The sequence below is a fragment of the Quercus suber genome, unplaced genomic scaffold, assembly GCF_002906115.3.
Source record: "Quercus suber isolate HL8 unplaced genomic scaffold, Cork oak 2.0 scaffold_183, whole genome shotgun sequence".
Taxonomy (NCBI): Eukaryota; Viridiplantae; Streptophyta; class Magnoliopsida; order Fagales; family Fagaceae; genus Quercus; species Quercus suber.
The window spans coordinates 121891-138757 of record NW_027069641.1 but is presented as its reverse complement, the minus strand read 5'-3'; the positions used below and the strand labels follow the sequence as shown (position 1 = coordinate 138757).

Sequence of the window (16867 nt, the reverse complement as noted above, 5' to 3'; positions counted from 1 at the left end):
TCTGTTTTCACTATTATCATCTGGATAAGGGTTAAACTCCTCCCTCACCTACCTCTATGGTATGCATCAAATGGTTCCAGCTCATACCTACTTATTTTCGGTGAGATGTCATCCCAACAGGACCTCTCCCTAAAGAAATTTGAGTGGGAACCCAAAAATAAACCCCTTCTTTCTCCCTACCGCTAGACCACATCCTCTGATACCCTTGACCCGTGGCCCACCTCCCATGTATTGGCTGGGTACAAGTAGGTGGTGTCTAGGCCATTTGTGTATGCTCCACTTCTGTCTGAATTTGTTCATTTTCTAGTCTTCAAACCATTTCTCTTGCCTCCATGTTTGTCTGATTCTGCTGTACATTTTGGTGGGTGTTTATCTCTTGCGGTGTGAAGGACATATAAGCTTTTGGGCTCATGTTATCTGCTTTTCATCTCTTCTTTGGACTGGGCATTACTTGAGCAAGAGCCATCATCTTCTTGCTGAGCCCATATTCTCCTTTCTTGCGTCCAGGGCCCTCTTGGCCATTGCTTTTGCCATGTCATTCCACCATGCCTGCTATAGCTTTATCCTCCTTTTGTTTCATGTTCTGTCGTGGGCTTGTGGCCGGCCCACTTTCTTGTAAATTTTCTGCTCAGGGCTTCCTAGGCCCACTTTTCACTTCTTTACCTCTCTTGGGCTTTGTTGGCCAACATTTCTACTATACCAACCCATTTACTACCTCTTTGCATCTTTTACTTTCATGGGCCTTTTGTTAAATTCTTTGGGTTTCCTCAACCCAATTACCACATCTTTTTGGCTTATAGGTCGGCCCATTGAGTTTACTAGCTCATTTCTTGGGCTTCCTTGGCCTATGTACTCTCTCTTTACCTCTTACTATTCCCATGAGCTTACTACTTCATTTATTGGGCTTCCTCGGCCCACTTACTATTTCTTTACCTCTTTTCATTATTGTGGGTTTGCTGGCTATCAATCTTGCCATTCCAACCTACTAGGGCTCGCTTTACTATTTTCTTTTCTCACTTTCTTTATGTTATTGGGCTTTTTCTGCTGTTGGGCCATTTGTCAAAAGTGAACCTCAACAATTAACAATTAACAATCATATCACAAGTAGAGATAGGTAAAAGGATGAAATTGACATTGATATCAAACTAAAAAACAAAAATGAGCAAATTTTAATGAGCTTTTAAAAACAAGCGAATTTAATCATGAGTTATCAAAATGAAAATACATCATTTTTACTTTTTGAGGACATTCATCAAAAGCAAAAGATCAGAAGTGTAAGCCTAACGGTAGTGTTCCTGTTACCCTGACGGCGGGGCCCTGTTTAATATTTTAGACGCAGTTTTCTGCTGATTAATGTAAACAACAACAAATATAATAAGAGGCACAACAACGCATAAAAGCAGGTACCAAATAAAGAAATGCTTGAAGTTTTCACAAAAAATGCGAGCCCACTCAGACTTCTTTGATGAAGGAATATTGTGCACGACAATTGCTGCAGAGCCTTCAGGAACATCAATCTGCCATTGATCCGTAGCTGATTCCCTATGTAGATTTTTTAAAATTATTTCAACAGTTTCCTTTATAAAGTCTGACTCTGGACTGCAATTGGAAGCGTAGCCAAAAAAATAAAAAGTATAGAAAAATATTAATTAATCAAATAAGAAAAATATAAGATTATAATAAAAGTATGAAAATATATGGTTTTTACTATAAATGAAACTAATAATAAATATATTGGTCTTGATAATTTCATTATTGTCTATAATAACACACTTGACACAATAATAAACAATTATACTATTTTTAAGGTAGCGTTTGGATCTGAATTATTTTGCATCTGCATTTTTAGCGTTTTTTTTTTTTTTTTTGCTGCACGTATTTCAGCTTTAGGGGACAAAGTTACTGTTTATATATTGTTCACGCATTGTGTTCACGTACTGTTCATGAGACCCACTACCACTTTATTAAAAAAAAAAATTAAAAATAGGTCCCACGACACTATTCACCATTTAAAATTTATTTTGTTACAGTATTTTCAGTTTTCAGCAAAATAAGCTGTATCCAAACAGACCATAAGTGTATTAAAGTTTACTCAAATTTAAATTCCAGACCAACTTAAAAAAAAAAAAAAAAAAAAAAAAAAACTTGATAATGTTCATCAATATCAATAAGAGTACTAAAGCTCGTTAAGTTGAAATATTTTTAATTAGTATAATAAGAGAAACGTTAGTCATGTGACTCATGTTTTTTGTATTTCAATTTTTTTTATCTAATTAGGCACGCTAAACGTAGTATCCTAATTTGGAAAATTATTGAATACCATAAATGCGTACTCCCTCATTTCACATGAATTGTGAGTCTCAACATAAATTTAATTAGTGGAACTCACAATTATATGAGATGAGGAAGTACGCGTTTATGGTACTCCAAAAGTATCCAATAATTACCCCATAATTTTGCTACTTTCCAACTCTCATAAAAAAAAAAAAACTAAATAAGGTTTTTTATTTTTATTTTTATATACAAGATAGAAATTGACTCTAGCATAATCTAAGTGTATATGTGTGTGAGTTTTCCTCTAGAAGACATGAACCCTGGCCCTTACTCCCCTTATACCCCACAAACACTTATACTTGTAGAATGACCATTACACCAAGGGTGTGCGATCACTGGCGGAGCCAGAGGGGGGCGAGGGGGGCACCTGCCCCCCTGACTCCTCAAAATTTTTGGTGCCCCCCTTGACTCCTCAAAATTTTTAGTAATAGTAGTCTAAAGTAGTTATATACTGACATGGAGGAAACAAAAAAAAAAAAAAAAAAAAAATGAAAGAAGGACTTTTACTTGTTGAAAGTGACAAAACCATTGCTTTTGTCTTGTCCTACTGCAACTTGCACCTATTTCACTATTTTTTATTTTTTTTTATTTTATATCATTATTTACACCATTTTTACTATTTATGATACTTTTCACAATATTTTATCCTTGAATGATACTAGAAATACTACAAATTTTACAACTTATGTCTTACAAATTGACATGTCACAAATCACAAAAAAAATCATTTCAAACATTTATTCATTATATTTTTTAAGTAACACTAATCACATTCTTACTCCATTAGTTTGTAAATTTTTAGTAGCTATGAATTGGTTAATTTTATTTATTTACTTTAATAATATGAAATATATTTATATTTGCTTACAATTGTTTATTTATTTTGTTATTATTGTTGATTAATATTTTTTAGATTAATTTCACTTTTAATATCATCTTTTAATTTTGCCCCCTCTAGACTAAAATCCTGGCTCCGCCACTTTGTGCGGTGGTACTAAATAAGGCTTTTATTTAAGGAGATTCACTAAAATATTTGTAGTAATATATATCTTTAATATACTTTTGTTTAATGATCTATCTATACTTGTATAGTATTACAAGTAATAAAAGAAAAAAAATGATGCATTTGTAGAAGTATCTTTTAAACTTATATTTTTTTAGAAAAATATATGTATGATACACTTTGATTTAATGAGATAAGTGTAATAAAAATAACACAAAAAAGTACTAATCATTCATTTACATAGAATGTGGTACAAAATTTTCACCTACTTTCACCCCTAATCTGGTATAAATTGGAATACTCCAAATAATACATAATTTTTTTTTAATTGATTAGGTTCGAGTGATAGTTCATCGATATTGACATATTTTGTAGTGATTCGTGTCTCTGATTTGAATCTCACATATTCCTTGCATCTCATATTAGAACCTTATTCCCTATACCTTATGCGCGTGTGTTTGTTTCCAAAACAGCAATAAAAATAAAGCATTTAATGCATTAGGTTTGACTATTTAGATATGAGTATGACTATATTTTGGGATGTTTTATAATGGAAAAGATAATTAACAATATGTAACAAGTAGTATTACCGAAATGGTTTCAAATGCAAGCCCGATAAGTTTGCAACATCCTTCAAAGCAGCCTTCCAACTGTTCACCATGACTTCGGGGCCATTAGGGAGTGCTTCCGCAAAATTCCCTTTTTGATCTCGCACCTCGGACGGAGACACATTATAGAAAATAGGTAGCACCCTTTGATTCAACACCCTTTTGCAGTCCATTATCTTCACCAGCTCATCTAGACACCAATTCGAAGTAGCATAGTTTTTGGAGAACACAACAACTGCAATCCTTGAAGGCTTGACGTTTCAATTGCCTTCATCAGCTCAGTCCAAATAAATTCCCCTCTGGGAAGGTTTTTGTCATCTTTATATACACGAATCTTTTTGCTCTCTAAAGCAGCAATGAGATGGTCAGTAAAATGAGTGCGGGTATCTTCCCCTCGAAAACTAACAAAGACATCATACTTATATGTCAATGTTGAGGTTGATAAGGATGGAGCAAAAGTTTCTTGGTCTGCGGAATTAGCCATGTTTGGAACACTCTGATCAATGTTATGGGCTAAACTCAAGGGCAAAGGAGCTAGGACCCGTTGAGAAGAACAAAGAACTATGTATATTTATAACTTCTTAAATTTTACACCCTTTTCTTGAACTAGCAATTTGTATTCTAGTTTTTGTGCATGAAGAAAAATCAGTCCTGACTCAAAACATGTGTTCCCATTCTAATTTGCACGTGGCAGATTTTAAGAAAATATATTCCAATTGCAATTTGTATTCTAGTTTTGGTGCAAGAAGAAAAATCAGACCTGACTCAAAACATGCGTTCCCGTTCTAATTTGCACGTGGCAGACTTTGAGAAAATATATTCCAATTGCAAATTGTATTTTAGTTTTGGTGCAAGAAGAAAAATCAGTCCTGACTCAAAACATGCATTCTCGTTCTAATTTGCACGTGGCAGCCTTTAAGAAAATATATTCCAATTGCAATTTGTATTTGTTTAAAAATTTAAGAAACTATAATCCATACTGGATAAATATTTATACATTGAATTATTCTACTTACATTTTTTAACTAAACAATAAATTATAATTTCATGTAGAAATTTAGTTAGAAAAAAAATGTTAACAAAAGACGAGCAAAAATTTTCTGGTGAAGAGAGATTACATTTTATTTTATATGGATATTGTAAGGACCCGAATTTTTAGGACCTCTAACTTGTGAACAGTTAATGGTGGCGCAGCAAGCTCAACATGATATATTTGCATAATATATTTGTTAGAGAGTGGATTTTACAAGAAAGAATGTTTCAGTAAATCAAATATGGGCCTTAATTGAAAGGGATTAAGCCAGTAAGAAAAACACAATATGGTAATGGCACTCCTTGATCAAGCCTGAGGATAAGTTGTTCTTATATATACTCAAGCCTTTTCTAAGTACAAGGTATTCTCTCTTTTTTCTATTTGTTTTTCCAGCAATTCCATGCCCCATTTCTCATGGGGGCCTTTTCCTTATATAGTTCTATTCTTTTCAATTCTAGCATTTCACTTGTTGATCATGTAGGCGATCTTTTGGATGCTTGTTCCATCAACAACCTCCTAGATGCTTTGTGAGTAGTTGTGAACTGAGATATCTCTACTCAAGAGTCATTTCTACATAAATGCAGCCAGTTGGTTAGGTGCAGAACATTTAATGCGGTGGTAACAGCCTTCTTCTCAGACATTTCTTTGTTTACTGTTGAGTCTTTTCTCTGAAACTTATCCTTAGAATTATGGTTGCTTCTTGCATGGTATTCTCTAGATGGCCGGGTTCCAACCTTCCACAACACTTCCCAAGAAAGTTTGGGTCCTCAAGAGACACCATTTTGTTCGTTATTATTTGGCCTTATTCTCGACCCACTAACCCACATACTTATCTTACTGTTCAACCATCCTTGAGCTCCCCTATATTCTCGGGCATGGCCCACGGTCCAATACCCCTACTCGGTTATTTTGTCTCTATAGATACGATATATGAATAAAATTATTTTAAAATAATAATATGGTATAAATATCTTTGTGTTGTTGTGCCACAGTAGAGAGATATATATATATATATATATTATTTAGAAAAAGATTAAATTTAAAGTCACTATATACACTACAATAATAGAGAAGTGCTATATCCATAATATTTTCATAACAAATCCTAATTGGCAGGTTGTTATTGGTTTTTAACTTAAATCCAATAATGAAATTATTTTCTTGCCCTCCAATAACAATAAATAACATCCCACCATATATGATTTATTATGAAAATATTGTACAAAAATGGCATTTTTCACAGTATATAGTGTCACAATCTCATTAATTAGAGCTTCTATTTCAAAATTCATCTATACTATTAATAAGGATTCTCTGTTTTGGATTTCAAACATTCTGCGTACCAAAATTTCCTCATACAAATTCTTAAACTCTCCAAAATACCCATATCTTTTACTTAAATAATTTTAAATTAAAAAAAAAATACAAATTAGTTAAAAGAGTAATTTATTGTTCCTAAATTTTAGGTTTTTTTCCTTTATCTTTTCCATTTTGCCTAAAATTTAAGACATTATCTCTATCTTATTTTTAAACATTATTCCATGTTGGCATGTTACCTTACCTATTTCTTAAAAATAAAAATACAAACAGTTATTATATATCACTTTTAAACATTATAACATTAAACAAAAAAAAATAAAAATAAAAAAGAACATTATAAGAAAACAAATAAATAAATTTTGAAATTTAAACATTTAATTGTGATATAGTTGTTAATTTTTTATCTTCTTGAAATTTTGCAAGTATGAATAATATAATAAAAATATACAATCCAAATGTTAGATTTTCAAATTCACATCAAATAAAGACATATAAGAGAAATTTGAAGGGTTCTTCTCTAGACCAAGAGAGAAACATTTTCCATTTAAAATTCCTTAAATTTTACACCATTTTTTTGAATCCTTTCCAACAGTTATCAAGCTTTTCTTGTTTCCTCTCTCTCACATAGAGTTGGACCTCACGTGCATCTGATGTATGGTGTATTTTCTAATTTTCTTGACTTCTTCGCTGTTTCACAGTGTCCTTTCTTATTTAGCAAAATACAGAGATACTCTTACCGGGTTTTGTCTAGATTATAGAATAAAATATGTAGGCATATTTTCTTATAATAAAACATAATCCATTTTGCATCTAAATAATAAATAAAAATAAACGAAGCTGAAAGGAAGCCAGAAAGAAAAATAAGCTAATCAAACCAAGATGTGTAACCCCAAAAACGATGTAGCGACCAAGTCTAAATCGAGCATCATGTTCATGAACAAGTTATTTTGCTTGAGCTTGACTCGAACCAACCTTTAGATGCATCTAAAAGAAGTGGCAACCCCTTATGTCTTCTTGCCAAAATAATACATCTGCATTTAAAGAATAAAAAATGACAAGTAAATCAGTAATTTAAACCAAAAAAAAAAAAAAAACTATTAATGAAACTCTTTTACGTTTTGAGATATTAAGGTCCTACTAGGTGGTCTGCCAATTATAAAAGTTTACAAATAAATATATTTCCCCATTAATAGCTTATTAAAGTGGTGACTATTTTAATGTTTCTTTAGGCCGGATTCACCTACACACAATTTGAAAAAAGAAAAAAGAAAAAAAAAAAGAAGACAAGACCCAACCCAATACCCAATCATCCGCCCGACCATAAACCCATAATTTTCGGGTTGGGTCGGGTTTCTCCCTGATAAACCTGATTACTATCGGGTTGTGGGTGGCAGTGAAATCGACTCAACCCGATCTCAATCCTACATGCTACGAGTTATAAAAGTTGGGTTTGGTTAACATGTGCCCTAAGGGCACGTATTAACAAATCCGCTTTTAGAAAAATTTTATTGGAAATTGAAAAAATTGTCCAAACTTTTTCAATCTCCAATAAAACTTTTTTTAAAAAACGATATACTATTGTGTGTCCTTAGTACACACGTTAGTAAAATCCATAAAAGTTTACCTGTGCACCCAAAAGGTGGTTTTGCTTATTAAAAAGCCTTTGCTTTATCCGTAGAAACATCTTCATGAAGGTATGTATTCTGGATCATTGCTTCAAAAAAGTAGCGGAAATCCTTTTTATCATTTTCATAAATCAGGTTGACCCCAAATTTCATCGGCCGGCAACTGCCGATAAATTGTATTGAATACTCCACTTCATCTCCAGCTTCCAACAGATGTGCCATGGCATGATTTAGCGGTACAGAGTGCAACCACATATGTTCTTGACAAGGTACTACACGACAATCCTGTTGTCGATAGTGCCAAGTGAGGTTCTTGGTAATATTTTTTAATTCACAGAAAAGGGTGAATCCATAAATTTCATGAAAGCGGCTTGCAAATACAGCACAGAAAAACCATCCTCGGATCATTTGCTTTTTTCGTGGGGGCACAACAAAAGATAAAATTGATCCCGTGCTCTTGTAGTCAAACCAGTCTGGAAACTCACCCCCAGGAAGGAAAACACTACAAATGTCTGGCACAACAATTCCCTATTACATTCAATCATGAGTAATGAGTTATGGGATCTAGAAACCCAATTCAGTCAAACTAGGAGAGAAAGAAGAGAAGAGAAGAGAAGAGACCTTGAGAGGCTTCTTTCTTGAAAGACCAGTAAAATTCTTTTTGGAGTAACCAAAACATATCATCTCTTCTGATAATTTCCAATTTGATCCACATGATATTGAACCCAAGGAGGTCCTGTTGTCTGCATCTTGCAAACCTAATAGAAGCTCATTAAGTGATTGAAATCTTCTGCATATTTCAAATCAAGAATCGTGAGTTGATTAAGGAAATTGAAAGGTAACAAAATCTAGAGACAATGTCTAGCTACGGGTTCCAGTACCAGTAGTTCCTGACTCAGCATCTTTAAAGATATGAGAAAATCCCTTTTCATTGTTTTCAAAATACACAAACTAGATCAAATAGCATTTTCTAGTGTATCCAACTAGGACCTCCAGATTCAAACCCCTTTTGCAACTTAAAATGTTTCAAAACAAAAACTAGATTTTCAAGAAAAAGGAATTGTAATACACATGAATTACGGCAGTATTGTCTTTAATATATATGATAATAAGGGCATTCACATCAGTCTAGCAGAATTAGTCAGGTTAAAAATATAACTAGACTCTAAAAACTCATACGGATTAGTCTCCTCAAACTACTCGAAAATTTTAAAGATGGGAAATTGTACGCCACATCCAGCGAGCACCATTCATTGCCACAACAAAAATTAAAATTTTTTTAATCTCTCTCTGGCAGACCCATTCTCTCTCTCTCTCTCTCTCTCTCTCTCTCTTCCCTCTGCTCTATCATTTATTTTCTCTCCCTCTCCCCTCTGCAACCTCCCTCCTCTTCCAACTATTTTCAGGCCTGCACCCCTCAGATCTGGGTTATTGCAGTTACGGAGGCCACCGGTTCTGAGATGGGTCCGCGTTTTTGGTGAGGTTGAAGAGGTTGAGGTGGGTTTGCGTTCTTTGTGGGTTGTTAGTGTTTTTTGTGGCTGAGGCACCTGGGTTTGTGTTGTGGTTGAGTTGAGACAGTATTTAAGGCTGTGTTTGTTTCAACTTCAAACCACTTCCGGAAATCAATTTCCGGAAAATTGCTGTGTTTGGGTGCTTGGGAAAATTGGGTCAACGGAAATTGATTTCCCTTTGACCGAAAATAAGGCCAAAAACGGGTGAAATTCATTTCCGGCCTTATTTTCACTTCAAATCAAATTTTCCGGAAAAGAGAGAAAGGAGCACGAACGGAAAAGAGAGAAAGCAGCACGAACCGGAAAAGAGAGAAAGGAGCACCGACCCAGAGAGAGCACGAACCGGCGCTCCAAGCCCAGAGCCCATCGCCGGCGACCTTCGAACCACGAACCCACCAGTCGCACTGCGTCGGCGAAACCCACCAGTCGCGCCATCGCACCTCGTCGTCTCCTCGATCGCGCCATCGCACATCGTCGACCAGTCGATCGCGCCATCGCCTCCTCATCGCGCCATCGCACGTCGTCGACCAGTCGATCGCGCCATCGCCTCCTCGATCGCGCCATCGCACGTCGTCGTCTCCTCGATCGCGTCGTCTCCTCCATCGCGCCATCGCCTCCAAGCCCAGAGCCCATCGCGATCGCGCCATCACACCCATCGCCTCCACGCTCTCTCTTCCTCGATCTCTCAGATTTTTTTTTTTTTAATTTGATTGTTGTTGTTTTTTTTTTTAATGAACTGATTATTATTGTTGTTGTTGTTGTTTAATGAACTGATTATTATTGTTGTTGTTGTTTGGTTGTGTTGTTGTTGTTGCTGCCGGAGTTTGGTTGTGTTGTTGCCGGAATTTGATGCCGGAAAATAGCATTTTCCTAATACAACCAAACGCATAAAAATATTTTCCACAACAATTTTCATAATTCAACCAAACACTTAAAAATATTTTCCTTTTCCGGAAAATAGCATTTCCGGAAAATACATATTTTCCGGAAAACGTTTTACACAAAACAAACACAGCCTAAATGCTAAAAATTTGCAACTACACGCTATATTTGTGCCAAGTGTCTCAATATATGTATATATTACACGTCTCAAAATTACTGTTTTTTTATTTTTTATTTTTTTTATGGATACTGTGTTTTGTTATATGACTTAGGAGTATTAATTAATTATTAAGACAGTTAATTTATTTTAGGTAAAAATCTATTTAAGTGTCAAGTCTTATAAATTATTAATATAATTTAGCTCAATTTAAATATACTACAGGCATAATATTAGTACTGTTACTAGAATAAAACTCAAAAGTAATGTAACTTTAATAAGGAAATTAGAATTTTGAAAGATAATAAAAATGGAGAAATCACATGTATAATGTATATGACACATCATGTTATGTTTAGTTTAGCTTCTTCTTCTTTTTTTCTTTTTTTCTTCTTCAAGTGAAATCCTTTATAATTAAAGGGGATTTTTACTAAAAAGAATTCAATGGAGTTACACCCCCAAACTTCATACCTCCGTTTCCGTTGAAAGTTCTGTGTCTTTTGCTGCCCAAAGTTCTACAAGGCACAAAATTAGGAATTAGCTCCAAACAGAAATAAAAATCAGACACCACCAAAAAAAAAAAAAAAAAAACCATAAACCGAAGCCATCTAATTCAATTTTGAAAAATTCTTAGATACTCCAAGAACACGAAGAAATGATGCTCTCTTTTCTCACATTAATGGTAAATCCCACCATAAATTTAATGAGACCCTACCTTGAATATGAGAGAAGTGAGCATTATTCTTTATACTTCGAAAGTACATAAGAATTACTCTTCAATTTCAAAAGTGCATATCTAAAACCTTACATCATCCCCCGCAAAAGCAGCTCTTTCCTCCAGACCTGGTTGTGGATAAGAAGAAAGATGAGTGCCTGCACTCTTCGCGATAATACTATAACCGAGGGTTAAATCCTGCAATAGTCGAATCATCACCATTCTCGTTAATGGTCAGTCAAGAATAACAACTCCAGTGAGGAAAATACTAAAATTGTTTAGTGCAATCAATTATATATATTTTCAAAGAAACAATGACTAACGAGTTATGGTCCAAAAGGCCTTGTTTTTAGTCAGATATTGAAAAAGCTGGTTTGATCAAACGAGAGAGAGAGAGAGAGAGAGAGAGAGAAGACCTTGAGAGCCTTGCTGAAAATGAGGCTGAAATAATCAAACTTATGCAATGGAAGTTCAAGAGACATCAGCCTTAAAGAATAAATTCCAATTAAATTTATTCGGGATTTATATAGCCCATTCATGTTTGAATCTGGGATGCCAGCAACGTTTACACGAGCCTTTATATTGTGAATACCCAGGGGAAGCTCCCTAAGTTTTTTACAGTCTTCAAGATCCAAAGTAACTAGTTTGTCGAGACATGTAACAGACTTGTGAACGTAGACCAAACTGGTACAATTATTAAAAACCAACACCTCCAGATTGGTGTTTCCTGAGAAATCTGGTGTTCTCCTTAGGTTATAGGAATGATTAACATCCACAAACTTCAACTTTTTCAGAATCTGTTCCCTCACCCCAAAAAAGAATTACTACTAAATTAATATACATATGAATTCAGTAGATCCAAACCAGAAATAATACACACACACACACACACACACACACACACACACTTGCATACCTTGTTTCCTGTCCAAAGTTCTCTCAAACTACTATAGGGCATGTAAAGAGCAACAAGATTTTCCATGTATATGTCAGCCGGTATGGATTTCATAGGGAACCCATACCATTCTAGATATCTTAGCCTCTTGGAAGGACATTGGAAGTTCCCCTTCAGGCGTGCATAATTTAGTTGAAGCACTCTTAGCTGATGCATATTCGCAAAAGCTTTAGCATCAACTTCCAAATTATCATGAACCCCAGACAAACCTATCATGATGCCTTCAACTTCTTCTCCTCCCTGATAAGAACGAGCATTGTGCTGTCATATTTTAGGGAAATTGCAATATATATGCATAATTATATTTGCATATATAAAACACACATGTAAAACAAGGTAGCATCCTAAATTTTTTTTTTTTGAGAATCAGGTAGCATCCTAAAATTGATTGTGAAGCAGAGGCAAAGTGCAGTCTGCATCGCACAGTTTGACGGACATGGTACTATCATCTATGTCTCTGGGATCTTCTAGTAGTATTGTGCTACGATGAATACAACAAAAAACAAATCAACTATTTTTTCTCTAAATAAGGTTGGTCTTATATTCTTAGGACAATTAGAGGTTTATAGTGTACTGTTCATGTAATTAAAGCATACACAGTTATATACATTTGCACGAATAGTGTACAATATTGTGCACTGTTCATGTAAATGTGTACAATGTTGTACTAATTTGTTTAATCTACAATGTAAAGTGTAGTAAACAAAAATGAATAATTCTCCATATTCTTATCCAATCAAAATAAAAGTTCAAACATCTGAATATTACCTTGTGATAGCCCAATGCATCAATGACATCTGTATGATTCCATAGTCGGCTACGATCTCTAGGCACTCTAGGGGATTTTCTGCGGACAACCTCTCTACCCATGTCTCTAATAATATCATGCATTGCCAGCCGGTTTGAGCAATCAATTGTTACAAGACATCGACGGACCAAAACCCCTAGTTCGCTTTCAAGGATCGAATTTGAGTCATGAATAATTTTGAATGCATGATTTTTTTCCATTCCAACAAAGAAGCATGCAATATCTAGAAACAAGTCTTTCTGTGTGTCACTTAGAAAATAAAAACTCACCATAAGTTTCTCTTGAATTTCACCAAAAGGTATTGCTCTTAATTGTTCCAATGTACCTTCCCATTCAGTTGTGCTCTTGTCAGACAGAAAAGAACCTAAAACTTTTAGTGTCAATGGAAGTCCTTGAGCATAGTTTATTACTTCCTTTGAGAGCTCTTCATAATTTTTTTTAGGGTGGTCTTTATCAAACGCATACCAACTCAAGAGCTTAATAGACTCCTGGTTATCCAATATTGGTGGTGTATATATCACATCAATGTCATCCAATTTGAGCATAGACTTATTTCTTGTTGTAATAATAATTACACTTCCTGGTTGAAAACAACCACGCTTAATGGCCAATTTATCTAATTGGTCCCAGTGATCCACATCATCAAAAACAACAAGAACCCTTTTACTCCATGCTCTTTTTTGTATATCCATAGTTCCTTGATCAACAAGTTTTATTTTTCTATTGTTGTTTACATGGACACTAGAGAGAAGCTGATCCTGTAAATCAATTAGACCATTTGGTTGCTTAGCAGCTTCTCCGATATTTTCAAGAAAGCAACTTGCTTTGAATTTTCTTTGTAGAAGGTTGTAGATAGCTTTGGCAATTGTTGTTTTGCCAATGCCGCCAATCCCCCAAATCCCAACCATGTAAACATCACTTGAACCCCTGCTTAACAGCTTATAGAGATATTGCACTCGAGACTCAATCCCAACGGGATTGGGTGCAACCGCCATAAAGTGTTCATTTAGTTTGTAGAAAATGTCATCAATAATTTTCTCTATAAAATTTGACTCAAAACTGCAAGTTAATCCACAATAAAATTAGAAATCGGTGATAGTTTAATAAAATGAAACCAACCATGAAAAACAGATTGAAATACCAAATTTTTATTCGAATATTGCATAAATATATCATTTGCGCCTTGTACTTTCGGATAGTGAATAGACTATTTACTAAAATTCAAAATCAACTGTGTTTACGAGAAGTTTGCGCAAATTAAAGAAGTGTGAAAATAACGATTTCCAAATTGTGGTTCCATTTTTGTTTTTGTAATTGGAAAATCCAGTGCTACAGTGCTACAACTATATATATTGGAGCAAGAACAGGAATTACCGATGTGCAACATTTTGCAAGTCCTCGCCAGACAAGTTGGCAGCCCCAGTCAAAGCAGCCCTCCAGCTCGCCACCTTTCCTTTCTCAAAGCGCTCCTCATGCCCGGCAAACGCTATTTCCAAACTCTCCTTCTGATTTCGCACGTCCGATGGATCCACATCGTAGAAAACTGGCATCACTATTTGTTGCAAGTTTTGTTTGCATTCCATGATCTTCACTAGCTCATCGAGGCACCATCTCGAAGCAGCGTAGTTTCTCGAGAACACTATAATAGCAATCCTGGAAGACTCGATCGCCTTCTCAAGCTCGGGCCAGATAGCTTCCCCTCTCTCGATATCTCTGTTATCTCTAAAAGCGTGAATCCCACTCCGGTCTAGAGCAGCAAAGAGGTGGTCGGTAAAGCTAAGGCGGGTATCTTTGCCAAAGAAACTCACAAAGACTTCGTAACTCCAAGTTTGATTGGATGAGGATGAAGAACAGGTTTCTTGGGGCATGATGAATGAAAGCAGAGCCAGTTGACAAAAATCAGTGCACCGTGTTTGGTGGATATATAATACTTGTATACTATAGCCTATAGAATTGGGGTCTATTTGGATACAATTGAAAACTGAAAACTGAAAAACACTATAGCAAAATAATTTTTAAATATATGAATAATACTGTGAGAACCCATTTTTAATAAAAAAATTACTAAAAAGTAAAATTTGTGGGCCCGTAAACAGTGCATATTGAAAAAATCAAACTATGCAGCTCAAAAAGTTATAAAAAAAAAAAAAAATCTGAAACGGAAAACATGCGTCTGGGAAGCACAACACTTGGTGGATGATCTTTCACGCGTTTTGGCTTCGCTTTGTCGTCCACGCGTCTTTTCTTTTAAATGAATCCATGCGTTTTTTCCTTTCTTTTGTCGGCTCTCAAAATTGTTTTTCATGAGTAATGTTTAGAACATGACTTTGTACAAATGTTTTGCTAGAGTTTGCCTTATGGTAAGTCATGAGTAGGGGTGTGCAAAAAACCGATGAACCGAACAAACCAGCTGAAACCGATTGAGTCGTTGCCAAATTTTCGGTTCGGTTTCAGTTCGGTTTTAAATTTTTAAAATCGAAAATATTCGGTTCAGTTTTCGGTTGCATGTTTGAATGCACCGAATCAACCGAACTAAACCGAATCATGTTATAATATATTTTATATATAATACAAAATTTATAAATATTTGGGCCTCCTATACATAGTTGGGCTTTTCATTTTGTTTAAAAACATTTGGGCCTTTCTTTTTTAAATATGATTCAGCCTTTACATTTCATGTTTCAATTTTCATTTTATCATTAGATTAAGTAACTATAATTAAACTAATTACTAATTAGATATCTAATTAAACTTAATCTAATTAAACTATAAAAACAAAACAAAAAAATCCTGCACACCCACACGTTCTCAGTTCTCAGTTCTCACCCTCACTCTCAGCCTCCACTCTAGTCCCTCTCAGCTTTCAATCTCCTTTCACAGCCTCCAATCCAATCCCTCTCACAGCCTCCACTCCACGCCGGCTTCCTCGATCTCACAACCTCCTCTAACAGTTCTCACCCTTACTCTCAGTCTCTGCCGCTACCTCGATGTGCCTTTACCGCCACCTTCACACGCCAGCCTCCACATGAATCTGCCTTTGCCGCCGCCTCGATCTACCTCTGCCGCCGCCTCCACACGAATCGGCCTCTGTCGCCACCTCCACATGCCGGCCTCCCCACACCGACTTGATCTTTTCATTTTCAGTTTCTTACGGTGACATTTCTCGATAACCCTCTCTCTTTTTTGTATTTTGAGTTTTGTTTAATACTGAATCAATGCTATTTTCTGTGAATCTATGATTGTGATTGTGATTTTGAGAATTTGAGTTGTTATTTTCTTATTGAAAAATCAATAACCCCATGTGATGTCGAGTTATTTTTTTCTTTTTGTGACTATGAATCTATGATGTTGACCAAAAACCAATTGAAACCAACCGAAACCGAAAGACAACCAAAACCGATCGATTTCCAATTATTTCGGTTGGGAATTTCACAAACTGAAAATTTTGGTTTCGGTTGTTCAAAACTAAAAAAACGACCGAACCAAACCGATTACACCTCTAGTCATGGGCATTAGAAATGTATCCTCACATAATCTATTATCACATTTTTATTATTTATAACTCGTCAGGTAATAAATTGCGACATAAAATTGTGTCCTGTACCTTACTATTTTTTTATCTGTTTCATATTCTGACTTTTTTTATAGGACATATTTTGACTGTTGTATCAGAATATGCGACGGTATCCTGTAACCTTTTACTTTGAATTACCTTTAGAATACGGTCTCATGAGTCATGACTGTCGTTTCCTCTTTTGTCCTTTTTTCCTTTTTCTTTTGAAAAGAAAATTACTTTAAAGATTTTTTATTTATTTATTTTAAAATTGAATCAATAATTAGTTAGGGGTGTTTTGATATTAGTATTTAAACAACAATTTTTAGTGTATAAATACTGAAACATATATTTTCATAATAC

The 16867-nt window shown here is 34.9% G+C and overlaps 1 protein-coding gene across 6 annotated transcripts; it reads right to left on the bottom strand.

Moving 5' to 3' along the window:
- Positions 1-6788: 6788 nt before the first annotated feature.
- LOC112001576 (disease resistance protein RPV1) lies at positions 6789-14854 on the bottom strand. 6 transcript variants are annotated; one of them, XM_065778442.1, is made up of 9 exons: positions 14326-14854; positions 12912-14010; positions 12105-12383; positions 11605-11985; positions 11282-11386; positions 10945-10988; positions 8545-8713; positions 7923-8451; positions 6789-7329 (listed from the first exon to the last, which is right to left on the bottom strand). In XM_065778442.1, exons 1-8 carry the CDS (start codon positions 14817-14819, stop codon positions 7951-7953), a joined length of 3072 nt encoding a protein of 1023 aa, XP_065634514.1. In that variant the 5' UTR covers positions 14820-14854; the 3' UTR covers positions 6789-7329; positions 7923-7950. The 6 variants fall into 6 exon arrangements, with proteins under 6 accessions (XP_065634514.1, XP_065634515.1, XP_065634516.1 ...); XM_065778443.1 differs by having other exon boundaries at positions 7923-8435; positions 8545-8681; XM_065778444.1 differs by lacking the exon at positions 11605-11985.
- Between the last annotated feature and the right edge of the window lie 2013 nt (positions 14855-16867).